Here is a 27,508-nt window from a genome sequence, read left to right as displayed (position 1 = left end):
AGACTTTTTGAACCTTTAATTCAGTCCCCTTAAATGGACACACTGTGATTCAGTCCTTAAGTTACATGATCACCATAGGATGGCAGCCTCACACAGAATGCCAGGTGAAGAACGCTCAGTTAAAGAGCAGTAATGCAGGAGTTTTATATTTCTAGTGTGTGATCATACATCTTGATTACTATGTGCTAGTTGAATTTTGCTGTGAAACCAGACAGAATTATGCATTTCCCCATGGATTTTTTTTTTTATGCCAGTTCTCATCACTATAGTGTCTACAACCTCCACAGCTGCTAATCAATCTTTTTTAACAGCATGTCTTTGATTGGGACAATTTACATTTTTCCCTTTTGATAAACGCGGACTGGGGGTTAAGGGTGGAAAATGAGGAACAAGCACACATTGAAAGTTTGCTTTAAGTGTCTGGACTAGCATCGAACAAGAATGCTGCAGCAGGGGCAACGACAGAATCCAGTTCTCCAAGACAGCACCAGGCTCCCCCCTTAGTATCCTGCCCCCTTTTAACTTGTGCAGCCTGTGAAGGACCTCTGCACAACCAAACAGATGAAACTGCCGTGCAGTCAGAGTTCATACCTGGAACAGGCCTATTTTATGCAATGAACGAAACTGGGGTTCTGGGGCAAAAACCACTCCCATGTATTTAAAGACTTCATCATCTTGCATACCGAAAAGATGGCAAATTGAGACTACATAGGCTACCTTGGGCCTGGCACATTAACTTTTGAATTCTTGACTTTGCAACCTTAACACAGTTCATTTTACATGCCAAAAGGAAGGGTTGCAAGGATTATGCACTTATAGTAACAGGTTAAATAGTAACATATAATCCTAATAGTTCTGTAACTCTGCCAATATTTAGGATAAGGACATAGGGTAAACATACATATCATAACAATTCAAAAAGAAGGAGGATTGAAAATGGAAAGAGATGAAGAATATAAAATGGGTGTGAAATTCTAAATGGTTTAAGCTGCACAGGATCAAGAAAATTATTTCTGTAATATCCAGGCTCCTATTTAGCTCTCATTAACCTGGGAAAAAGAGGTATGAATTTTATTCAGAGAGCAGATATACTGAATAAACCTTAAATAATGCACACAACAAAATGAAAGAATGAAAAGCAGAACTCAAGGCCTCACCTCATTCACTCTGGGCTTGTTAATAATATTTTTGGCATTTGAAGCATATCTTAAGGTACTCATGGTCTCGTTGTAGCTGGAGCTGGCAGGAGAGATAGCTACAGACAGAAAACAAATAGAAAACAATCACTATTTTAAAAAGTAGTATGTTTAACCCATCACTTCTCAAAATGGTGGATTTTTTTTAGTCTTGCTTCTTTAAAAAATAAACCCAAGAGTATCCTTAGGGATATTTCATCAAGCTCACAGAGAATGTCTTCTCAAGATTATATTTATAACTGAATAAATCACTTTAAATCAACTATGACCTTAGAAAAATTCTTAAGTTTAACATCATGCACAATCAGCATGCCTTTTCATTTCCTTGAGTATCCTATGAAGTAATTATGAAAATATTTACAAGGCCAAATTCTAAGTGAAATAGCTGTCTTCTCACTGCAGAAGACATGTATTTTAAGGGGGTAATGTAGTGCAAAATGTTAACAATTAATAGAAACCAAACTCACTGGCAATCATAATGGTCTTGGAGTTGCCCCCCAGACTGTCTTTCAGAAGCCAGGTGAGGATGGAGTCACGGTATGGGATGTAAGCTGGTCGCCTGGTCCCACTGATGCTGCCTGTGGAAGGACTGTCCGCATGACTGCTCTCCCCTTCGCTTGTTATGGTGTTTATGCTCTGGCAGCTGCTGAACATCTGTGAATTTTGTGCTGAAGGAGAAATACCACAGAGCTCAGGAAAGGGGTCACCTTTTTCTGTCATGGCTATTTAATTTTCTCAGATGTCATTACAGTTTATGAAGACACAACACAAGTGTTCTGTTCAGCCTTTTGTTGTAAATATTGATAAACATTAAGACACAGCACGTGGTGAGTGAGTCTTATGCTTTTATCACTGCCCTTCAATATAAAGAACTACTGTCTTACCTAAAGTGGAGATGACAATTCCAAGTGTAACTAATGACTTGTTAATATTGGCACCTTCGGTAATTCGATCTTTACAGTAACTGGGATCAGCTCTTTCACAGTAGTACAAAAGCATGGAAAAGACAATGCAAACCAAACAAAAATGCTTAATTTTTAACATACAATCAATATGATAAACATCATGACATACAGAAAACAGAAATTGCAAGCTTTGCAATTAAAAAAACATATGCTTTGAATACTTTACATTGCTCTCTGGTTCAGAAAGTCCAAACAACCATGAGCCAAGGCCACTGGCACAAACTACTGCTAAAGACCCATCAGAACAAATTCAAGCCTGAACTGGGCAACCCAATCATAGTGGTTCTGAATTAAAAAAAAAAAAAAGAAAAAAAAAGAAACCACAAAAAAACCCCAGGCTGTCCTAGTGCACAAGTCTGTATATCCCCTCAATGTTACTTTCTCTGCTCAGACATGCATGGCGATTTATGTTCCCGAGGAAAAAAAAAGGGTCCTATTCTCCGACTGTTCTGTAACTCTTCAGCACAACTTCAATTTTTCTATTCTCTGTCACATCCAGCATAACCACGTTTCCCACTGAAATGCATACGTAAGACCAGAGACTTAGGAACTTTTGGAACACGAAAAACATAAGCAGTGAGATATGACTATTTTCCCCCACCCATTCTAGTACACCAAGAGGAATACATTCCTTTTGTTTCTTCTCTCTTTTCAAGTTCAGATTTGGTAATTCCACCAATATCTACTGGAAAAGCCACTTAATAAGAATACAGGGTTGAATGGAATTACCTTAAATGTATGCAACAGCACAGTACTGGATCTGAGGACCAAGGAATTGCCTTCCCCAATGAAATCCAATACCCAACACAGATGACCCAAGAACAGATGACCAAGACCATATTAACTTAATATTCCTTGTTACTGTATACAAAAGTCAGGCTTCTTGTTAATTTAATGAAGCTTTAAAATATTAAATGTCATCTTTTAAGGCAGTACTATCGGCATCTTCAGAGAAGATTACTTTTTTGCCCCTCAGTATATTATTACCTGCCTGCAAGGTCCACTAAGTTGATCTTGCTTGCGATTTCAGAGGGGAGATTGTTCTCCAATATAGCCTGAAAAGAAAAATGTAAATAAGGAAGATTATTTCTTTTAATTAATTAATAAAACCAAAGTAGATGTGCTCTTTTGTTTGAAACTGAGTTGTACACGACTGTCTCACTGCCTTTCGTTGTGACCTTGACCCACTGACTATGTTCAAACCATTAACTCAACAGCTTTCTCACCCAACAGAGAAACTACCCTCTTATGTCGATTTCCTCTTGAAAAAAACCTCTACTGCCTAGCGACCGTGAAAGGCTTTCTTGTAGATCTTGCAGAGTTATTTTCCACTAATGTATTCTAAAGGTCTTTTGTTAAATACCGAAAAATGCCCCAAAATGTTCTGTGATTACAGGATGTTAGAAATGTGAGATAGAAAAGGTCTATTGGATCACTGAACGACTTCCCTGCCAGGGAAGGATATAATTCCTCCAGAGAAAGGGTGCATTGTCTCTGGAAGAGTACTGGATGCCAAATGCTAAAGAGATGAGCACATCTGAAAAGCTGGACAGATACAAACTTTTGGTAAGTGTTAAACTAATGCTATACTTCAATTAAGGATCCTAAACAAGTGTGACAAAACATAACTTCAAAAATATTCACACATAATTTTCACAGCATCCTAGAAGGGCTATTGCATTTCAAAGGGCAGATTAAAACTTTAAACATTTCTTTTTACAGTGAGTTTTTGGCATCACTTCTGACTATAAGCTTCCACAAAGGAACAAGAACACTTCAGTAAACACTCAACACATCGGGCAGTGTGGGAAGCCTAACACATCTGCAGTGTGATCCAAAGGAAATAAGTAACAGCTTCCACTGAGATTATTACAAACAGCACAAACCAGTGACAAGTAAACAATGCACAACACATTGAACAATGCTTTTTGAGAGAGAAGAGAAAAGGAAGTTGGATTATTTTTAGCTAACCTGAGTGTAATGGATGGTGAAGATAGCATGGGATCTGCTGCTGGCATTGTGAATATGCGTAGCTGCTGTGATTCTAGAGAGAAGAACAAACCATTCAATTACAAAGGCTTATTTCCCTGTATTCAGGGAAAGCAAAAATAACAAATACAGGAGGTAAATGAAGATGAAGGAATGCGAAACTTGGAGAATATGGTAGGCTGTATTCTTGGAACTGATCACAGAGTGTTTGGCAGAGGACCTGGAAGGGTGGAAACCGAGAGTCAGTTAGAGGTGATTTTGTCGACCAGCAGCACTCAGAAGAAATATCTTAAAGCAGCCTTACAGCATAAGTGTAAGGTACTGCGTAAGGGTAGAACACAGCAGAGAAGTACAGCCAGCAACTGCATCATACAGCTCACTCCCGACACCACTGAATGTACTGGCCCAGTGCATTTTCTTCATATTGTTCCCATTTTTATTTCTTGGTACTTCAAAGGGTCCAAAAAGCTTCATATACCATTTCTGGGGCTCTCTTCTGTCACAGGGCTGATACAGTAAATTTACAGTTAGAGGAGTCCAATGAGATTAGCTAGTCTACCCGTACAAGTACCAATGAACACTGTAATTGACTCATGTAGCACTTGCTTGGCTTTAACATGCGGACAGACCGGTCATCCATCTCCAGCCCTCTGATCCCCAGCACTCTGACTAGCAGGTACCAGGCACAGGATGAGGAGCAGCAGCACTCTCCCACTGCCTCTGTAACGTGAACTTTTGGAAATTCTGCTTTCTTTGTCGTTGTTTTGATTAGACAAACCCAAAGAAAGCAGGGCTTTGCCTAGGGCAGAAGCCAGGTCACAGGTCTTTTCCTTTATTGCTCTTATAGCCGATAATCAAGGCAAGCTACAAGCGCAGTGTTTAGCATCAGTTTTGCCAAGCTCACACTCAACAACAGCAAGCAATTTTTACTAGTGCAGGCAAGGACAACGGAACCACATTTTTGTTCGGAACTCAGCTGTCAGAGTACTGCAGAGAGCAGTTGCACTAGAGAGCCACAGCTGTGCATACGCCCCTGAGTGCCTGCTGCAGGAGGCCAAAGCACTCCAAGACTCTCCTCTCTGTTGCTCTCCACTTCCTACGCCTCCACAGCCATGTGAGCAAGCACTGCCAAAAGCTACAGGCAGCGTAGTGCATCATGGTTACAACTGCACCTAAGCTGAGGAAGCAGGAGAACGTGAACTAGTGTCCAGATGTTGGAAGAGGAAGACAAACAATTAAGTAAAGGGCAGAAGACAGAAAACAGCTCCACAGTGGCCAGACAATATAAAGGAACAGCACTGGAGTTTATAAAGCAAAGGAAAAATAGAAAGTGCCCCAGGAATTTGGAGGAGGAAGTGTTAGTACTCGCTTCTCACCTCCAACAATACACAGGGTAACTGGAGGGCAAGTTCACATCGCAAATACTCACAACCCATGTAAGCATTTTTATGGGAGAATGTATGTGTTAGTTTTTCATATATTCTATTTCATCATGGCACATGGAGTACATTTTAATATTTTTAACTGTTGAAATAGTATTAGCTAGATTCATTGGTTGTTTTGCTTTCCACAGCGCCAGGGCTATGCTTTTGGAAATTTGTATTTCCTGTATTTAAAAAATTTTACTCTTAAGCATACGAGACTAAGTCTTGCAAAGTGTCAAGAGAAAATAAAATAATAGCACTGAGAGTTACAACAAAAATAATGATTGCATGTTGAAACTCATATTTGTTAATTTTATAATGGACAGGTGCAGCCAGAGCAGGGTTGGAGATGGCCTGATAAAACCAACTGGTAGTAAAAATGCCTTCAGTAAATTCTGCTTGTTAGTACAGGAGCTTCCCCATGAAAGGCACCACCCATGTTCAGGGGGAGCTTCCCCTCCTATGTTTCCTGTATAGTCAGACCTGAAGCCATCATATCGCATCTGCTCCTCTCCTACCTCCAGCCATATGGGGCAATTGCAACCTGTTCCCCACATTCCTTATCCTTAAGATCTTGCTGATGTTCTTTTTGCATCATTTCCCAGACTGCAGATGTTTTAAATTAGTTTGTTTGCATTTAGAACGTGCTAATAAATACTCTGCAGAATATTTCATAAAAGTAGACTATGGGTAAATAGGAGTTTGCTGTATATTCCAAACAAGTTTTTGAAAAGTTACTCAGAAAAAGAAGTTGCTTGGTTTCATGCAAGTGACAAAGCTTGAAACTTCACTAAAGCATTACAAAAACTTACGCATAAAATATTGACCCTCTGATCTCGTTTTCTCCACATTTTCTATTTCCATACCAATGAGACAACTGTACGATTACACTAGGAGATGGACTGGAATTTTGTTGTTGTTTTGAAAAGTCTCTTCTAACTGTAGAGATGCATCTACTGATTGCTATAAGCAGAAGCAGCAAAGCTTCATCCTGCTGTATATTCTATGTTTTTGTGCTAATGCAGTTTTTATTTACTTCCCAGCATCACTGATATTCTAAAAACTTGATCTCTCTTATGGTAAGGCTTAATATCAGTTTTGGAACTGTTATTTGTATTTGGAGGATCATTTCAAATATAACTTTTTTCCATCACAGTAATCGCAGTTGCATTGATATCCAAGGCTCCCTGTTGAAAACAAAAAAGTATCTTGACTAATGAGACCTGAAATCATTGGCTTCACTGGTGTGCCAATTCCCACAGTCCTCTTGTAGTCCAAATCATGCAGGTTTGCTAAGAACTTAAAAAAATATTTCTAAAACTTAAAACAAATAACTATGAAACAAATGCTTTTAGAAACTAAATAAAAATACACTATCTTTTCAGCAGTTTTATATCACTGTTACACTAACAAGTGAGTTGAAAGCTATACAGTCTAAAGGGCCATGAGCAAGTGGAGCAAAAAACCAAGCCTGTTTACAGCAAAATGTTTTCCTAGCATGCATTTTTTATCCCAGACAGATGGTTGAATTTTGTGGGTAAGTCAGCATGGGATCAGTTTTGAAGAAACAACTTCACGAGTGCTTGTAGCCCTTATTGTGCATAATATGAGGATATGTAACATCTTATGCGTACGTCGTGCAGGATCAGCAAATCTGACACCCTGTCACAACAAAGCATTGGCAATGCTGTCAGTAAAATAAACATTAATGAAATCAACACATGGTGAAAGAAGTGTTAAATAAAGATGGAACTGGTTTGTTTTATAAAATACCTTTTAGCTATTCCTTCTTCTAAAAGTTCTACAACTTGCTTGTAGTCTGTAACTAAATGCTGAGTCAACCCTGTGAAAGATTTAAAAAGAGTTAAATGAGTATTTTTCTCAGGAAGTTTCAGTCAGTTTACCCAACGATTTACCCAACATCAGGACCATAAGGATGTTCTGCTGGGATGCCAGTCTATTCTAAAAGCAGTCTCTCAACTAGAGTAACTATTTTATTAAAAAAAATATAAAAATTGCAGTCTATCCTTCAGACGCAGGGATAGTATAAAAAATGTCTCGTACCTTCAAAAGAACAGACCTTTTTCCAGCTTGTCCACAGAACAATGGTATGTTTTTTGACTGAAACTCCATAAGAAATTTCCAGCTATGTCACTGCTACTAATTATGTACAGATCCTGCAAAGAGGCTTTTTGCCATTGCCTCTGGATAATGGCTCTGCTCACGCAGCTAACAGAATTAGGAATCAACCCCTGTGAATATTTACCATTTACTTAACTAGGCTTCAGCCTGCAACAATTAGGAGTCTTCATGCTATTTCTCCACAGGGGGTACTCAAATAATGGTATCAAACATCTGGCCTTTTCATACCTTCTGCCTTCACGGTTTGGTGGTGGTGGGTGTTTTTTTAAAATTTGATTTTATTTTTAGGGGTGGGGGGGAAAACCACTGAAAATAAATGAAAGAAATGCTGCATTGCAGAGCCTGCTGTGTCAGAGTGATGGTTGTGACTAGAAGGGCCCCGGTGGAGGGCAGTGTGCTGCTGCGCTGTAGAGGCACTGCCAGCCCCTTGCAAAAAAAGCAAATTCCAGCAGACACGCAAAATTAACCTCAACAGGCTTGTATTTCACATAAATCCAGTTTAATATGCCTCATTTGCATTTTTAAGGTGATGATTAGTTATCATTTGTACTGCAGTGGCTCCTAAAAAAACACCCGAGTTGTGAAGCAAGCCTTCGTCATACAATACCTGGCCAAACACCCCTTTACGGAATGTTTTATCTCGGACATGGAATCCAGGGCTACTTCCTGCCCCACACTGATTTAGGCTTGGTTTGTTATACTGAATGCCACAAAAGTGTGGACGAAGGCAGAGTACTGAAAAATGTGATCTATTTGCATCAAATAATTTATCTACTGCTAGAACATAAGTCAAGATGAATATAAAATTCAACAAGATGGAAAAAAGTACTTCTGACGTTGTTAGAGGCAGTCTGTCCTTACATAATAACAGCTTGCTTAGCTTTAAATGAAAGCAAAATCTAAGCCAAAGATGGGAATTTTAGTCCTTTAGCAACTGATACACATAAAGAAAAAAAAATAATTCTATCACCCACACTTTTAAAAAAACCCTTACTGTAGTGTGCACGCACACACACTCACAAAGTATAGGATGATTTTCAAACAAAAGCATTTCTTCTGCTCTCTTGTGTCCCTTTACAATACATTCATTCCAGAAGTCATCACATTTTCCATTTGAGAAAGAGGCCCGTTATTTTTCCAACAGCACTGGGATCTTCAAAGCTCAGAATATGGAAACTATTATTGTTTTCCCAGACCCTTTTTCAGGGTCTTATTTAACTGAACAAAAATCCAGTTATAAAATGGAGGCATGGAAGAAAATCTTACCTTTCTATAAGTACTGAATCAGTGACTCTAGCACAGAGTTCATAACATTTAGTTTTTCAATAATGTAAATGAAATATTCTAAATCTTGTTTGAAAAGAAATGACAAAGTGTTCTGTTGGCTGCTAGAACAAGAAGGGTTTATAAGTCCCATAGAAAGATCAAAAACACTTGCTCGTCTAGAAATCTGCCTCGGAGTAAGAAAGGATCTCCCCAAGAAATCTGTCTCAGACTAACAAAATAGATTGCATCATTTCCCGATTTAAGAGAGGCCGATTCCTTAACAGTGCAACCATCTGTGAGGGAGAAGTTTGAAACGATTCCAACCTAAAGCACTAAAACACTTTCAGCATTTTAAAGGCTACAATCTCACAGCCTTTACGTGGAAAAATGATGGGCTGGAAACTATTCCAAATACTTAGTGTTCAGAGCTGGGACTTCCTGCCTGAACTCACAAATGGAAAGTGCATTGCCCAGAGCATCTAAGCATCCTTAAAGGGGTTAAGTTTTCCGATTTTCCTCTCTCTCCGTTCTTCATCCAGTGCTAACTGCACTCTGGATATTATTGACACCAAGCACACAACTGACAAACTAATGGTACAGTGTGGCGCTCCTGATCAAAGTCAGCAAACCATAAAATTGCTGATGGCTTGCAAGAAGTATGATGCAAATACAGATGCTAGTCCTCGACAAACTGGATCTTTGGGAAATAATTGAAAATTTCTAAGCTTTGCTGATGTTCACCATTTTTATGTCTCCCATACAGCAAATTGCCTGGAAGAGGAATACAAAACAAGCTTCCCTTCTAGGAAGCTTGCTAATAATTCTAATTCAGCCATCTAGCTATTGGAAACAATATTCATGTGCTCCGATCCTGCACTGAGAGACTACGTATAAAACGGCCAAAGGCTACTTCAGCGCTACTTCAATTGTTGATTGCATCAATCTATTATTGCAGTTGAGAAGGGCATTTTGTTCCAGTGTTGTGAATCATTTCATTTTCTTGAATTTGATATTATTAAAATCAAGCTGACTGTACTGCTTACCTGCATTCAAAAGACCTCTGAACTTTTTCATGGCTGCTTATTTTTGGTGGGAGCTAATGAGTGCAGTTCCAAAAGGAGCTATGTAATCACACCTTCTTTATTAGTCCCTCGCTCCAAAAGACATTAGGGCCATCTCAAGTAAAGGAAACTGTTACAGTTCTTAATTGTGTAAACTGCAAATATACATATTTATTTATTAATACATACTTATATACATATCTAAAAAAAACCCAACTATGTCATCTGACTGTTGCCCTAAGGCACTGACTCATCAGCCTGAAATCACTTCTGTTCACATGCTCTCACAACAGCATCTAATCACACCCCATGATGCTTTCAGCAGAGAACTTACTTCATTTTTCATGCATGTGATTAGTATTTTGGGAAAAAGTTATTGCATTTATCATTAAAATTTTTCTTACAGGCATTAACACAACGATTTTTGGAGGCTGTGCTAAGATAGAGAGGGAGAGAATTTTCGAAAATAAAATACTCATACTGGATTTACAAATATAGTCAAAGCTGGCATATATTGTTCAGGTTATTCTTTTTCCATTATCCTTTCCTCTTATTTTACAAAGTCTAATCAAATTGGGAATTTTATGGGATATTTCAGAACTCTAGCATAAAATCATTCCACTTAAAATTTTCACTTGTGTCTAAGTAAAAAATCCTTATTTAAAAGTGGCAAAATAAAATAAAAAAAATACCATCCCCCTGCCCCCCCCAAACCTGAACTACAAAAGTGACAGATTTGGCCTGGAAGGTTCCAGACGAAGACAAAATAGTGACAAAAGGCAAGCCAGCCCATTGGCAGAAGCTATAACTTCATTTTCTTTTAAAACAAGGAAAATTCATTATATGCAGCCAAGGAATCACTGGAGATATAAGGCCTGAGAAAAGGGATGGAAATTGCCAAGGAAGGAAGCAGTTTAAAGACCTTTTCTTGTGTGGTAAATGAGCAGCTGCTAAAAGAAAATAATTAGTAACTGTACTCCACCAACAATGAAGTTCTCCAATAACAAGCAGGTAGAAAAAGAATCTTGGAAAGACCTAAATAAAGGCCAAATGTCTATGAATCTGCTTTTCAAAGAATGATAAGTTTGCCATACTAATGAGACCATCAATTCATCTATTTTCCAACTCTCTTTAAACAGGATGCTGATGTGCTGGGAAAGCACAGCTGAAATAACCAGAATGCCAGATAGTCCCTGGTGTATAGGACCAGGCAATTTCAACCCTTCCCAAGTGCTTATTTGAAATTTTGAGAGGAGGAACTGGTAACAACCATTGGTTTTTAGATGTACTATGACCGATACTGCAGGTGCCCGGGGAATGACAGCTGGGAATTCCAGGCTCCATTCAATCACACGGTCAAGTCTGTTGTCACATCTTGCCTTAATCTCTGAAGTGAGGATAACAGTCTGATGTTTCATGTCATGATAAAGAAAAAGAGAGGGAGAAAAGTGAACTAGGGAGAACAGAAGGAATTCACAAAACAAACAGAGACAAGAACTCTATTTAAAAGACAGAACAAATCAGTATTTGATCTGATGTGACAGGACCAACAAAATTCTGCATGACATGCATTTTGCATACTAATTGCACACCCCCCAGGTGTTACTACCCACTTGGTGGCCAGCCAAGCAATTGCAGAGTCAGTGATACCAGAGGCAACTTTGGAATTCTGCCCACTAGATATAAGGCACAATGAAAAGGAAACATATGCATTTACTTTTGAAACAAACTCGGTAATTTTTGAAACTTGCATAGTTTGGAAAAGGCTCTTCATTTTGCTCTCCACTGTAAAGCTGCTCTGTATCTTTTTGCCCCGGTGCACTAATTTTGAGAGACATTCCTTTTGTCAGTTGTTGGTCAGATAAACAGAAATGTAGCAGGCAAACTTTACATTAGGAGCTAATCAATTTACAGGTACCAATGGCCAAACTCCAATTTAAAGCTATGTAAGACCCTGAAGTGAAGGCACCAATCAAAAGTGAAAATAAACTGGAAGTACAAAAACAATGAGAGAGAAGATAAGAACTAAAATAAGACAGACAACTGAAATGGAAAAAATACATGTGGTTTTTCTTTCCGTTTGTTCTGCGTCATCTGATTTGAAACCTATGATTCACTAGAAAACACAAAACCACCCGCTGCTGTTGCAAGTGGGAATTAAAAAGCGTGTGATGCTTTTAATCATGTAATGCACCTACGTTACCCGTCCTATGCTTTTTCAGTTTAATGAAGGAAAACAAAGCTTATCAGGTTCTCACTTGCGTAACACAGATTTTAATCACTTCTTATGGCCTGGCCTGCGACATCAAACAGTTGAGTTTATCTAGTTCTTTATTATTATTATTTTGTATATATACTGCTGCCAAGGACAGAAACAGGTATGGAGGGACCTGAGGTTGGTCTGGAGAACTCATTTAGAGCTGATGTTGGTGGATTTATTGATTAAGTTAAGATTTCTTTAAAACAAAGGAAAGCAATACACTATGGCTCACACACGACCTATGCCTGGAAAGGCAAACAGAAAAGTGCAGGATATCCAGCCAGTGGGATAACAGAGGCAAAATTTTCAGTGTATTACACGTGTTCATATTAACAACCAAAATATTTGAGGAAATATTTGAGTAGAAGCAATTAGGATCATGCCAGGAACATATGCAAAGACACATACAGACCTGATACACATTTACTTGAAATTCTGATGCTAGTTGTGAAGCCCACTCTCACCTTGTACATATGGTCCTGTTTCAGGGTGTTCGCGGACTCGAAGCGTATAAGGTTTCTTTCTGTCTGATTGTTTTAACAAATCTCGGACACGTTCATTATAGATCTCAAGAAAACTGAAATGACAACAAAAAAGAAAGGAACATTAAATGCACGTGATTAAAAGAAAGCAAAAGCATATATTTGGACAATGTAACTATCCGAATCTTACACAGATCTTTCATTGTAAAGTTAATTAATTAATTTTCATTATCTCTATTACTGCCCCTTCCCATGCAGTGCACGTAGAAACAACTCATAGTAGCAATTTTCCAAGAAGGAAGAGGCATTCAGTACTTTATTTAAAAATTCAGAAAATATCCTTTTTTAACACTAGTGAGTTCAAGTCCCCAGATTTCAAAACATATTGCTTCATTAGATCAATGGTAACGATGAATAAGAATGGAATGTAGGATTATGGCTCTTAAGAGTTAAACAAACAGGAAATAAATTTTTAATGGACTCCTATTTCAGCTGTCTATACAAAATGGCATCCAAAGAACTGTACTGAGATGGAAAACTAAAACTAACACTTTCTCATCCTTCCTCTGTGTTCTCCCCCTTGTTCCAAAATGATTATCATCTGAGAAAACAGAAACAAAATAAACTAGTCTTTATTTTGTTTGATTACAGGAACTTGTTCTTGAAAGCATTCAAAGCATTGCCCAAAACAGTGACACACTTACCTGACCTTTACTCGGCAAGATGCTGTCTGGTCTGAGTAATCATCTTTCCTTGAAAAGAGCCCCTGCACACACCAGAAGTTTATGTAAATTTTAAATCCATCGAGAAAATCTAACTGCTTAAAAAAAAAGCAAGTGAAATAAAAAAGAAGTACCTCACATATACGAGGTGTCAGCCCAATGGATGCCTTCAAATAATAAACACAAAGAAATTTAAACAATATACTTGCTATCAGTCTTGTAAAATTTATTTTTAAATAAAAGTCAAATTATAAGAAAAGGACAGAATCACGGTGCAGCATTAAAGTAATGACAGTATGGTGGATTACAACACAAACCGCCCTTGAACGTAGTTCAGAACAGCATGGCAATGCTCTACTAACTCCAGCTGAAGCATCTTGCACATAAGACACTGCTGGAACGCGTGTGCTGTGTAATGTCAGCTGTCTTAGCCTCAGCTTACAGCAAGAGCCATTTTAGAGCAACTTATACAGCATCGATGAGAAGTTTGGAGGCTTGGGTTAAAGCCAAGAGCTGTTTGATGTAAAGATACTGGACATGCCCGTGTCAGAGGTGTTACAGTCTAGATGAAGTCAGGCCAACACTGAAACTAGCTTGATGTCTTGAATATTTAGTTTATTCCTTATTCTACTTTTATTTCTTTATGCTATGGCATCACAGAACAGGCTTGGAACAGCTTTATGTTCTAGATTTATAAATCTGATCTCTCAGAGAGGATGTGATATGGGCTGCTAACAGTACCCAAATTAGCTGCTTTAACCTTTGCCAAAACAGTCTACACAGCACTGAACGGTGTGTTTATGTGTGATGATCTGTTCTTATGACATGATTGCTCACGCTTCAGTGACTGCAGTGCCAACACACCCTGAGAAAGACTCTAAGGCTTAGACGGAATCTGCTTGCTGAATAGCATGAAAGGTTTTTAGAAGGCACACATGAAATGTTGTTGGGGGGGAAAAGTCCAGGTTCATCAAGTGGACCACCATGGACAAAAGTTCAGTTTATACCAAACACTTGTTTCTTCCTAGTTTTGGACACTGTTTCACAGTGAATACACGTTATTAAAGATCAGGTCAAAGCAGGATTCCATTGGAGAATGAAATCACTTTATGAGCCAGAAATCTCTTAGAATTCTGCACCTGGAAATTTCCTTGGAAATAATGATAATTTCAAGATGTGTCCATACTGTACTGCTAAGATATTTTCAAAATAATGTAATACAAATATCCTAGTTTGTCACCTATTAACCTCAACTTTAACAATTCTTCAGGCTTTCACGGAGTTAAGCTTGATTTTGCATAAAATGAATGGAGAATCAGGTCACGGTTTAACAAAATCCTATTGCTGATGTCTGTGGGGAAAATAAAATTTTCAAAATCCAAACTCTTCTCAAGAGCACAAACCATGCCAGAATGGTCTTTTTCTTATCTTCAGGGTTTGAACAAATTTTACACTTATTTCACCTTAAAATCTGATTCCAATGGGTATAGGAAACAGTGGTGCACTCACACAAACTGTTAAATAATTTTTTTTCTTTTTTAGGGGTATGTTTCACCAACAGTCAAGAATATTTATGGATAGAGATCAAATTGTGTTGTGTTGCAGCAGAATGCAAGAAGTCCTCAACTGACTCCATTGATCTGAGTGCCAAGATTAAAATGCACTTTAAGTGGTTCCTGGTAGACAAGAATCTTAAAATATAACAGCTTCTGCAAACACTATTCAAATATATTTTAAAACTGGAAGTGAAGAATGTATTAGTTTCTGCAAACCAAAGGATAACTTCTGCAACAGACAAATGTCCCAAGTAGATAATGAAGCCAGTTACAAAAGTATTCCTGTGAATTGTACCCAGTTTTATTTGTGAAAGTAAGTTAATTTCAGCATAGCTCAGACTGCCAAAAAATTACGTGAGAATTAGTACTTTGTATTATCTTGACCGATATGTTTCTAAAACCCAGAACTATTCAGGGGTATGGATTTTTTTTTTTTGTACTCTAACATGGCAATAAGATTCATACATAGTAAGATGAAGGTTATCTAAAATAAATATTTACTCTATGCCATAGTTTCTAGTATTTTTAGCTGATGCTACATTATTTACCTAAATGTAAAGGCTTGATTCTCATTTTATATATGTAAAAACCATATAAAACATATGTAAGCATTCCACTCAACAAGCACCATAATCACAGTTTAAAAATAAAGTGAAGTTTCTGCTGGACATCCCATCCTCAACCCTAAGTGTAAAATGAATGGTGTAACTCACAGGCGTTCCCATCATTGTGTAAGTTTTTCCTGAACCCGTCTGTCCATATGCAAAGAGGCAGATGTTGTATCCTCTAAATGCACCTGACAACACAGATGTGCCAAGGTCCTGGAACACCTGGAAAGACCAAAAGAACAAAACAGTCCATGAATAATATACCTCCCTATAAACATTCTGCATCAGTTGTGGATCTCGCAGCTTTAATAACACCATTGGAAAAAGGATCTTCACACTATTTGTCTTTCTAATTTATCAGACACAATGTTAAGTGCCCAGCGTTCACTTGTTAGATCTTCGTCCCGACGCTGGTATGCCAAGCCCAGTGCTGACACCAAGCAGTAGTGGTTAATTGTGCTTCCCTGCCTGCCGTATCTTATTTTATACTTAGACTGTGTGAACTTTTGAGGATCTCCCCCATCCCAAATGTTTACAGTCCTCAGCATAAATCTGACAAAGTCATGATCAAGGCTCTTTGATGCAATTACATTAATAAGAGCATTAAGCATCTGAATTACAGGTCAAAAGCAAAGCAAAGTCTAACCCACAACCTCCAAGCAGACCTCACCCAAGAAATACTTCTATCTGACCCGTCTGATCAGTAAGCGACGCCACCAAAGGCTAAATACTTTATTTTCTGTTCATGCCACACGCACAGCGATGTGCCACCTTTTGCTCATCGTAACACAGAGCCAGGAACTGTTACCACCAAATCAGTGTCAGCCTCTAGGAGCTTCCAAAGCTTGCACTAGTCCCATTGTGGCTGCAGAAGTTGGACCATCACAACCAGACTACCCATACAGCAAGATCTGAACAGTCATTCCTTCTGCTTTCCCTGTTCCTTTTTTAGAGACACAGCTGCCCCACATTGTGACCACGTTCTGAGCACATCAAAGCCTTGCCACAGACCAGCTAAAGGGACACCTGGTAAGGTTTGCTAGGAAGTGCATCATGGATCAAAAGGTTCCAAGTAGGCAGGCTGCCAACCCCTTAGCACAGCTTTGGCCTTTCAAAAGAAACGTTACGAGTATTAATGGTTTTGCCATTCACATAGAAAACTAGCTAGTACACATAGAGAGATGCATACAATTTCAGTGTTTCACTGCTATGAAATCTTATCCACTGCCAGGTCGTTTTCTTCTCCAATGGACAGGTAAATGTACTGAATCCAATATAAAAATCAATAGTAAAGCGTATTTCATAGATATCACCACTTTACCTAAACTGCCCAGAAAAGAGATTAAAAGCTCTCTCCTGAGACTTTCATTTTCAGATCATATTTCAACTCAAACTGAGACAAGATGCTAATTTCTAGCTGAAAAATCAGTTACGTCCCCATTTGGCAGAATCTGGCTACTCCTGCCCCTATTTGTGAGGGTACATGGCATGTCAGAGCATCTGCTTCATTAGGATTATCAGATCAAGGGACTTATCCATTCAAAGAGTAACAGAGAAAGTCATAAAGAAAGCACATGGATACAAATGTAATAGAGAAGGGATAAAGATAGTGACAAACTCTCCAGTCACTACTGGACAGGTCATTAAGAAACTGAAGCATAGCTTTGGAGAGGACCAACATGGACTTCATAACCAACAAGCTGGGGGAAACAAGAGAAACAGGAGGATTTGGGGTACATGGGGCGGGGGTAGGGACTATGCAAAACTTAAGGAATGTTTAAGGTGAGGGGAATCGGGAAGGAGAAGGGGGTATAAAAGGGGCTAGTTCCACGTAAGCAGCAGATCAGTATGCTTCTCTGACTGAGCCCTGTGCCTGATCATCACAGTCTGTCCTATTTTCTTATTAAATCCTTTCTTGATGATCTTTCCACATAACCACACTCTCTATCCCATAGGTGAGTGCTATAAGGACTAGATGCCAGCAGCTGGAGGGACTGAAGTGAATTTGGGGCCAGCAATGGAGTCAGAAGACCTCAGGTGATAGGGCCATGACATCAGTGGTGCCAGCAAACGAAGCCAGTGAGAGTCTCAACGTTGGCAGGCAGCGTGGCCATAGACCTAAGGAGCATAGGTCCAGGGTGCCAGCTACTGGGGAGACTGGTGGGAGTAAATTCAGGTCAGCAACTGAAGTCAACCTCAGGTAATATGTCTCCCACATCTATGGAGCCAGCAACTGGAGCAAGTAGGAGTATAAGTGCCAGAAATTAGAGTGGGACTGTATCACAGGGTCTACGCCCCAGCTCCTAGGAAACCTGGAGTGGTGTGAGGGTCTCCATCAGCAGCTGGAGAGGGGACCATGGGTTCCAGGGCCTGTGTTCCAGGTGCCAGCTACAGGGGTGGCTGAAGTGAAGCAAATGAGGGTCTCGGCATCAGCACCTGGAGCGGGGAAGTGTCACCCACAGGGCCTGTGTGCCAGCTACTAGCATGAAGGGTGGGGGGCAGAGAGAGGGCTGGAGTGCTGATATACATCAGCATTGGACTGTGCAATTTGCTAGCAAACTTCAAACTGGATGAGCCAGTCTATGGTGCATAGTTGATGAATGAGTGGACAAATAACCATCATGCCAATACGTCAGTTAAAAGTTATGCTGAAGAGGCCAATGTACCACTTTTACCTAATAAATAAACACTGCCCAAATTAAAAAAAAAAAAAATTATCATCACACTACTTTTACAAGTATTGGCATATACAGAGACATGGATACACATTATTTGCCATCACAAGTGTTTAGAATCTGCATAAAGAACCCGTAAGTGCACAAAAAAACACAGTAAAGGCTTAAGAAATGAACAGTAGAGAAGAAAGCTACTGAGAAGCACTTGAATGTCAATTTTAAGGTGACACTATGAAAGGAAAGTGCACAGTTTAAGAGAAGAGGAGAAGAGGGAAGTTTACCCCCAGGGATTTTAATAGCCTGAGTGTTAGCATCACAGGGGGCTTAAAAAAGGGCTAGGCAAAAAAATGAAGGACAGCTAACAAAACTATACATTCAGAGCACCAGGCAAAAGATGAAAAAAACAGAGCAACAATTACAAAGCAGTTTCTGAACCTTGTAGGCAAGGAGGAAAAGTTGCATTTGATACGTATGGTAGGGTGAAAAGGAAGTTTCTTCCTTCCAGTGCCAGAATGGCGTTATCACTAGAACCCTCTGTCAAAGCTATTACAAAAGCAGTGCTTCTGTTACCCACATCAGATTCAAATGTTTCCTGATTCCACACCCAGAACCGAGAGAACACTGTTCCTTATAAATCAAGTACATACTGGAAAGTATAAAATAAGATCACGAGCAGCAGTTTGTCCACGAGACCTGCTTCCCCATTTGTGGGAAAATGTAACTGCAGGGATTAGGCTGAGGGTTGGGTTTTCTGGGCATTGCATATAAAAGCTTTTCAACGTCTGTTTTCATATCCCTTCATCTATGGGATCCCCACTTAAAACAGTAATTGAATAAATGTGTGAAACTCTGCAATTTGCCCTGGTGCTTTTATTTTACTTGATCAGTGGAATTCAGTGGGTCTGACTGCAATGGGATTTCTTACATGACAAAGGTCTGCAGAAATTTGCCTTGAGATCGTTTTTATGACAGGTTCCAAGCTTTTGATTGCATTTGGCCACATGTAGACAGTATGCAATGTATCCCTGTACTGTCCTGCTCCTGAACTGAGAATCACTGTTTGTTCCAGTGATTCAGCAATAGTTGTGTCAATCTTCTAACTAAAGAGGCAGCCACAGTTAACAGCCAGAGTTGAACAGCACACTACATTTGACCATAAGCATGCCACTGCTTTAGAGTACGGTAATAAACATAGAGCAAGCTACATGCTAAACATGATGATGCTGATGTGTCTCCTTTCAGTAATACTGATGCACTCCCTCTAGGCTCAGTGAAGAAAGAGGTCAGCCCCATATTTACAACATCACTATAACAGATTAATCTGTTTTTCTTCAATAAAGATATTTGGGAAAGCATCTGAGCATTAAGAGCAGCAATGAAAATCACTGTAACTGATTCTTGGCAGCAGTCATCAATCAAAGCAGGATGTAAGACAAGTTCCTGCATTTCTCTCACAGATACTTCAGCACCCACCACTGCTCCACTGCTTCCTGCCATCCTTTCATGTATCTTCACATCCACTCTCAGCTGTCCTTGGGTCTAGAGCTGGGACATAAGGTATACTGCTTTGGGGAAGACGATATGACTGACCAGTCAGAGCATGGGACACTGCCAACTGCTCCAGCAGCTGCTAACTACCAGTGGAGATGCATACAAGCCTTGCGCCAAATACCACTGACTGATTCTCAGCCCTGCCAGGACACAAATAAATTCCCTGCGATTTAAATGTGTCATGAACTGCACATCACACAGCCTTTTAAAAGATGGAAGAACAGAACCCTCTTCCACTTTTCTTTTGTGCTACTAAACAGTCATTGTCCTCCTCCTGCCCACTCTGCCCGCCCTCTGCATCCTAACTTCTAGAACTCTCCTCCTCTCTGCACTCTCAGCTTTTCTACTTCGTTGCTTAGTATTCACTTAGATGTCAGAATTCCCCAAGACTGCAAAGCAAAATGGGCATAACATAAGTCTTGAGCCACCTAACCTGTCTGCCTAAGGCCCTCCTCTTAAGGTTGTGCTCACATGTGAATTCTCCAGTGAACACTAAACCTTCCCTCAGTAGAGGCACCATTAGGAACTCTTCCCTACCTGGTTGGTACACAAAACTTGTAGGAACCTAATATTAGACATCTCTACCCCCATTTTCAAATTTGGTTCAAAAACCAGCCATTTTTTTCAAGAATTATTGGGAAACATGGGATAAAAACAGGCAGCCACTGTGAAATTGTATTTCTTCAGAAAATCATGATAAGAGATGGCAGTTACTACCTATTCAGTAGATTACTAAGATTTAACCAGACAATTTTCCTGTAGATTCTGCCTGCTCCAGACATGCTCCAGCTCACAAGGTGAGGACTTTCACTGAGATTCCCAACTGGTCTGCCATGGGCCTGGACATCTCTAAGCCAGGACACTTAGATTCAGAGCAGAAGAAAGAGAAAGTTCCTCCTGTGTGAGTGGCTCAATGATTTTCAGCAGCTGGGAATGTGAACATAAGGAGGAGGAACAAATCTGATCTACATTCAAGATGGCAAAAGCCAGTTCTGAAGATTGACAGAAGACTGGGGAACAACTGGGTAAAATAACAACCACTGAGAACCGGTAACACTGAAATGAAGGAATGAGAAGAGTCTGGGACAAATAAGAGGCGCTGAATAAGAGGGTGATGGAATCAAACTGGACAGAGTTAAGGGAGGAAAGGTGGAACAACAAATCAGTGGGAAAGAGACTGTGTTTGGAAGCCAAAGTGCAGGAAACTGTTGGGTTGATATGGAGGACAAAGAACAGGGACAAGTGCGAAACGCAGATGTTTGTAGATCTGGAGTCCAGAGAGTAGGATTCGGGGGCAAACCAAATAGGATTAGAGCCAAAGTAGCATAAGGAAAATGACTAAAAAATGACAAGTTGTGTTATCTTGAAGTAATAGGAGCAATGCAAGTCTGTGCGCACTTCCCCTCGGAGTATCAACATTGAATAAATTCAGGAATTTTGCATGGCTCACTGTACACAGAAGTAGCCTAAAACCAGCTTGTGTACTCTGTATCAGTTCAGAAACCTGTACTTCACATGGTAGAACCTCTTACAACAGGAATAAACGCAACCTAGAGAAGCATCTTGCTTCTATGATAGTTTCCTCATTAAGAACTGTCCTTCTTTCTGAAGGTTCATAATGGATCTTTGAGAGTTATTAATTGCTCTAAGTACAATAAAACAAAAGCTTGACAAAGTGGCAAACCTTCAGGATAGCAACGCTAGCAATGCCATCTGGACATTTAAGTTGGAATTTCAGAAGAACTGCATTTTACTTCTAGGTCTGTTGTTGAAACTTCTGTATGACATTGCGCAATTCATTTATCATTTTAATGGTTCGATTTTCCTACAGATAAAGTAGGAATAATGATATCCATTAGTAGAAAATAGATGTTCTCACTAGTGTTCATAAAACTCCTTATGATCTTGGCTTAAATTGCTCTGGGCATTGTAACTGAGCAAATGCTTGTGCTTGCTCTCTCTCCACATACATTGGACTCTCTGAAAGAACATTTAACTCCAAAGTCCCAGCACTTAAGCAAAGCTTTGTTACATTTACTCTCTATTAAATACACATGGCTACTCAGATGCTTAATTCAAATGTTTCAAATCAGTCTTTTTTGAATTAGGCCTTGAGAGAACACGTATTATTACAAAATTGGATAACTCTGAAAACAATGTCATAATCCTATGATGATAATGAATGAGAATTTAAAAAATTATTTACTGAAATCCTGTTAAAAGCTGATTTGTACTGTATTGTGTTTATTCTTTCTGGTAAATTACCCTCTCTTCTTTTGTGAAGATAAGTTACAATTAATTTAAATGAATATAGTCTCAATTTAGTCAGAAAAGCCTCTTTGTTTTGGTGTACTGCAGAAAAAAAATAATGGAGAAGTGAAGCACAGCAATGAATTTATGGCTTGTTTAAAAATAAAGGGGGGTAATTGAAATCAAAGCTTTTTCTGTGCTAATATCAGAGGCATTAGTCCAAATACCCATCAGCATCAACAGCTGCGGATCATACAAAAAGTACTACAATTAATCATTCTGGACATATGTACTAACATATTTCATGATATAATGGATTGGATCATGGTTTTTGTTGATCATGAGGAAAACAAAAAGAAAGAAAGAAAGAAAAAGGGTTCTTCTGGGATTCTTCCAAGTCTCACTTTTTAAATGAATCTTCAGGAAGATGAGGTTTTACAAAGAACATGAGTTGGATATGGCTTCCTGCAGAGAACATGCTATTTGGCTGAGACGACTATGCCTTCCTTGCATGGCTGCTCTACGTGATTGGCACTGTTCTGTTTGTTCCATGTAAGAATGCTTCTTTCAACAAAGCCTTAACTGGCTTTGCTATGCCTTGTTCCTGCACTTGCCCAGCTGTATTTGGTCCATATCCCATGGTGATCTGTGAAACGTTCCAAAATTTATTACCTGTCAACTGTCCTAATAGTGGAAAAAACGTGCCTGTCTGAAGTTATGAGAAGACATTAAGACAACTGTTATCATTCCAGGTCCTTTGCTGGCCTGCTTGCTACAAAGTGGCCAGGTTCCAGCTCAAATCCAACAAATCCTGAATCGTCCAAGTTAGCCCTCATTACAGGACTCTCAGTACAGATGAGAGAAAGGGAAAGTTTTGGTTTAAACTGTAGTTAAAGTGTCCTAATCGTGCAGTCAGACATATCAAAATGCTGTCCAAGTTGTTGCAATATGGACATATTTGGGGTTGAAACTGTTTTATATTAGATAAGAATCATCTAGTTCAAGTAGAACAACAGATCACTTAAACATTTCACAACCTATTTCAATGCACCATTAGAAGATACAAGAAATAGTTCAGAGAGTCTAAATATTTGCAGAACAGGTAAGTTAAGCTGACCACTGTGAAATCTTACAAAAGAAGCTGTACAGTTGGGTACATACATTCTAACTAATTAACATACGTACATTCTAACTGCATTTTAGAAGCATATAGAAAGGTTGCAACAGTAATCCTGCCCTTAAGAAACCATAGTGGAACATATGAAAAAGAAGACTTAAGTATATATTAAGGTACAAGGCATACCAACTCTTAAGTAGCAACCTCTGTCCTAACTCCGACAAAGAATCACGGAACTTAATTTCTGAAAATGACAGTAATTTGCCCATGTCCATACTGGAAAACCAGACGATTTTAACTGAAATATGTTTTTTAAAAAGATTTTAAGGTTTACAGATTTATGCACCAGGGGGGCTACTTCTATCATTCAGTTAAAAATATAATTATATTCAGTTTGATCTTACCTGTTTTCTTGATGATTTTTTGAAGCCATTTGTACAATTGATATGCTTATACCCTTTAAACACATATAAACTTTTTCCAATCCTCTTTGGTTATACTACCAGACTGAAATATAAATTGCACTTGGGCACATCAGATATGCAATTGCTACTCAGGCAAAGTTCAAAGCCTTGGGCAGTACAAGCGCGAGCTGCAACACTTCATGCAAGCAGCTTAGAAGATCCTGGCCCAGCAGTGCACAAGGACCCTGTGATCATTGATGGCTTGAACAGTTACACCATCTTTCTGAAGCAAAGAAACGATTTCCTAAATGCGTAGCCAGTACAGTGGAGTACTGGTGACTTGCTCAACGTCTTACTCCTCTTTCTGTCTTTACCTCTTCCTCAATTATTATCATTTCTCTTCAGATAAGTTCTTTCAACAAACCTCCAGTGCAAAATCTTGGAGTCTTACAAACTTCCACATCACCCAAGGAAAACTACTGTTCTAGTAAAGAATAACAGACTCCCTTCAAATGCTCCATAAGCCTGGGGTTGGTATTAACAGCCCTGACAAATGCCTTTAAGTGTCTATTAGACCACAGAATCATAGAATTGCTGAGGTTGGAAAGGACCTTTAAGATCATCAAGTCCAACCATTAACCTTCCTTGACAAAACCACTTCTAAACCATATCCCCAAGTACCACATCTACCCTTTTTTTAAACACCTCCAGGGATGGCGAATCCACCACCTCCCTGGGCCGCCTATTCTAATGTTTAATAACCCTTTCTGTGAAAATTTTTTTCCTAATATCCAATCTAAACCTCGTCTGACATAACTTGAACCCATTTCCTCTCATCCTATCACCTGTCACCAGGGCAAAGAGGTCAGCCCCCACCTCTCTACAACCTCTTTTCAGATAGTTGTAGAGAGTGGTAAGGTCTCCCCTCAGCCTCCGCTTCTCCAGGCTGAACACCACCGGTTCCCTCAGTTATTCCTCATAAGACTTGTCCTCCAGACCCCTCACCAGCTTTGTAACCCTTCTGTGGACACGGTCCAACACCTCAATGTCCTTCTTGTAGTGAGGGGCCCAAAACTGAATACAGTATTCGAGGTGCGGCCTCACCAGTGCCGAGTACAGTGGGATGATCTCTTCCCTAGTCCTGCTGGCCACACTATTCCTGATGCAGGCCAGGATGCTGTTGGCCTTCTTGGCCACCTGGGCACACTGCTGGCTTATATTCAGCCGGCTGTCGACCAACACCCTCAGGTCCTTTTCTGCAGGGCAGCTTTCCAGCCACTCTTCCCCAAGCCTGTAACACTGCATGGGGTTGTTGTGACCCATGTGGAGGACCCAGCACTTGGCCTTGTCGAACCTCATACCATCGGCCTCGGCCCATCGGTCCAGCCTGTCCAGATCCCTCTGTAGAGCCATCCTACCCTCAAGCAGATCAACACGCCCGCATAACTTAGCATCATCTGCAGACTTACTGAGGGTGCATTCAATTTCCTCATCCACATCATTGATAAGGATATTAAAGAGATGGTAGACTATTTAATCACAAAAAATAAATTCCTTGCCTCCCTCTTTAAATACGTTAATTTTTAAATTAAAAATGTTTTAAAATCATTTTAGGATTCTATTCTCATTCAAAATTATTTTAGAGACAAAAAAATCACTCTTAAAAGCTTTTTTGCACCTCAAGTCCAGCACCTTAAGTCTAGAATTACAAAGTCAAATTTACCATTGGCAATCAAACCCAAATGAATGCTTCTGTGCGGGATAAGTGTGCCCGCTTCCCATCAACTTATGCTTCTTTCCCTTTTCTCCTCTGATTTGCACATCAGCTCTTTTAATTTGGTCACTACATATTACCTGTGAGCATCAACAGGATATTTTTAGCCAATGCTAAAACACGCTGTTTAGACCTGGATTGTAGAACTTTGAAGGTACAAACAGAAAGCACTTCAAGATGAAATCTCACTACTGTGTATGTTTTCCAATATTTATGTGAATGACAGATTCTGAGGCCATCTAAATCCTAAGAATTCAGTTTCATATAACCAAATAAATGTATCAAAGACAAAATAATTTTCATATGGCATATGAGAAAAACATTCAAATGAGGACAAATTTGAGTTCTAATTGCTGTTATGTATGGAAACTCAAAAAGAAAAAGTAGTAGGCATTTAGTGAAGCTTAATTATCACTATTGAGTTAATCTATTTAAAATTAAAAGCTAGAAAGATTGATTATATATTTTCTTTGGAGTCCAAATGTATTAGAGGTCAAATGAACATGCCACTCTGCAAACAACCTCTGAAACTCTATTGGAAGTGAAAATCACGAAGTGCAAATTGCAGTCAGCTGAGAACACAAAAGTAAAACCACACCAAAAACTTGCAGTTTGTACAAGGTCACCCTTGATAAGAGAGTCTGGATTCACTACCCATTTCAAAAGAAAATAAAAATCAATAAAACAGAACAAACAGACACATTTTTGGGCTGTTTTTTCAAGTATACTAGAAAATTTTAACCTTTCCACACAAACCATTTTTAAAATGATGTATGAAGAATATTAATTGGAAACGTATCTTGCATTACTAAAAGATACAAAAATTGAAGGAGTCCAAGAGATTTCAGTGAAAGCATACCATCTATCCAAAGAAACAATGATAACTAAGTGACAGAGATATTTTTTCTCCCTGTTGAATGAACCTTTACAAAAACAGTTTCACAGCACTAAAATAGTAAAATTCTCCCTTTTTAGAATTTGGGAGTACGCTTTGCCAAGAGATTTGTGGGTAATAAGCAAAGCAACCTTTTTCACTACTAGGAAATTTATAATAGAGACGTGATATCCTAGTCTTATCCTTTCCCATTTGGGCAGCAGAATCAGAAATCCTCTAAAGCTAAAAGTCTCTCTTTTACTGGCTTAAAAGTGAAAATTTATAGCAGCTTTTCTACATGTTTCTTAAATAACGAGTTTTCAAGATATTGAAAAATACCCTATTTATTAGCCTGAGATTATATCACATTTAATCACATTAGACCTTTATGCCTGTGTATAAATACACATAGCAGACAGATGACTATATTTTTTTCTGGAATGAAAACACATATTTTTTTCTGCTAGTGCCAAGAAGAAATAAAATATGGCATGGCATCCAATCAGACACCATAAGTGACAGACATCTATTATTAACAGTGATGGTTTGGGACTATGTTATTTTACACTGAAATCTTTAGATATTTAAACAGTAAAGCTTTTTGGTTTTAAATTCTTCAATATGCAAGACATATTGATGATGACAGCAAATATATTTTTTACATTGTAACCGCAATGGCCTCTCTTTCTTCTATGGTAATGTCCCTCATAGTAATAAATGCTTTAATTTCGAAGATAATGGGGGCATTCTATCAGAAATTAAGTTTTGGCAATATGAATTTCAGGAGTATAACACTTCATTTCCTTAATCCAATCAGAACCTGAATTGCAGAAGGAAGCAAAAAGCAGTTGTTTTAAACTACAGTAAATTGTCTGTTACACTTTGGGGTTTAATAATTTTGGAAACCGAAAGTTTTCCCAAGTCACTCAAGCCAAGTCTCAGAGTAAATAAATCCAGTAAAGTTCCAGGGATAACATGTAATGCCAAGTTTGCAAATTTAAGGGAACAATATTGATAAATAAGGGCATTTTTTTAAAAAAAAAAAAACAAAACTGAATAATTCCTGGTAAATAATACTTGCAATTTGCTTAGACTACAATCACCAAACTAGGACCAACTCTGACTGAGGCAGAGATGAAGGGAGGAGAAAGCGGACAGAGTAGAAGAGAGGGAGCTACAACTTTTCGGAGTA

General features: G+C 39.0%; 1 protein-coding gene across 1 annotated transcript in view; it reads right to left on the bottom strand.

Moving 5' to 3' along the window:
• The window catches only part of STARD9 (StAR-related lipid transfer (START) domain containing 9), a 110,912-nt gene that overhangs the window by 44,832 nt on the left and 38,572 nt on the right, over positions 1 to 27,508 (bottom strand). The window contains exons 5-14 of the mRNA XM_009887985.1: positions 15,777 to 15,893; positions 13,642 to 13,674; positions 13,490 to 13,551; positions 12,768 to 12,880; positions 7,348 to 7,417; positions 4,133 to 4,205; positions 3,150 to 3,216; positions 2,081 to 2,179; positions 1,664 to 1,864; positions 1,158 to 1,255 (exon numbers count right to left, since the gene is read on the bottom strand). Coding sequence (XP_009886287.1) covers positions 1,158 to 1,255; positions 1,664 to 1,864; positions 2,081 to 2,179; positions 3,150 to 3,216; positions 4,133 to 4,205; positions 7,348 to 7,417; positions 12,768 to 12,880; positions 13,490 to 13,551; positions 13,642 to 13,674; positions 15,777 to 15,893 — 933 coding nt within the window. The remainder of the gene's footprint in view (positions 1 to 1,157; positions 1,256 to 1,663; positions 1,865 to 2,080; positions 2,180 to 3,149; positions 3,217 to 4,132; positions 4,206 to 7,347; positions 7,418 to 12,767; positions 12,881 to 13,489; positions 13,552 to 13,641; positions 13,675 to 15,776; positions 15,894 to 27,508) is intronic.

The sequence above is a fragment of the Charadrius vociferus genome, unplaced genomic scaffold (assembly GCF_000708025.1).
Source record: "Charadrius vociferus isolate BGI_N301 unplaced genomic scaffold, ASM70802v2 scaffold337, whole genome shotgun sequence".
NCBI lineage: Eukaryota > Metazoa > Chordata > Aves > Charadriiformes > Charadriidae > Charadrius > Charadrius vociferus.
The sequence above is the reverse complement of the archived record's forward strand: the minus strand, read 5'-3'. Positions and strand labels throughout refer to the sequence as shown.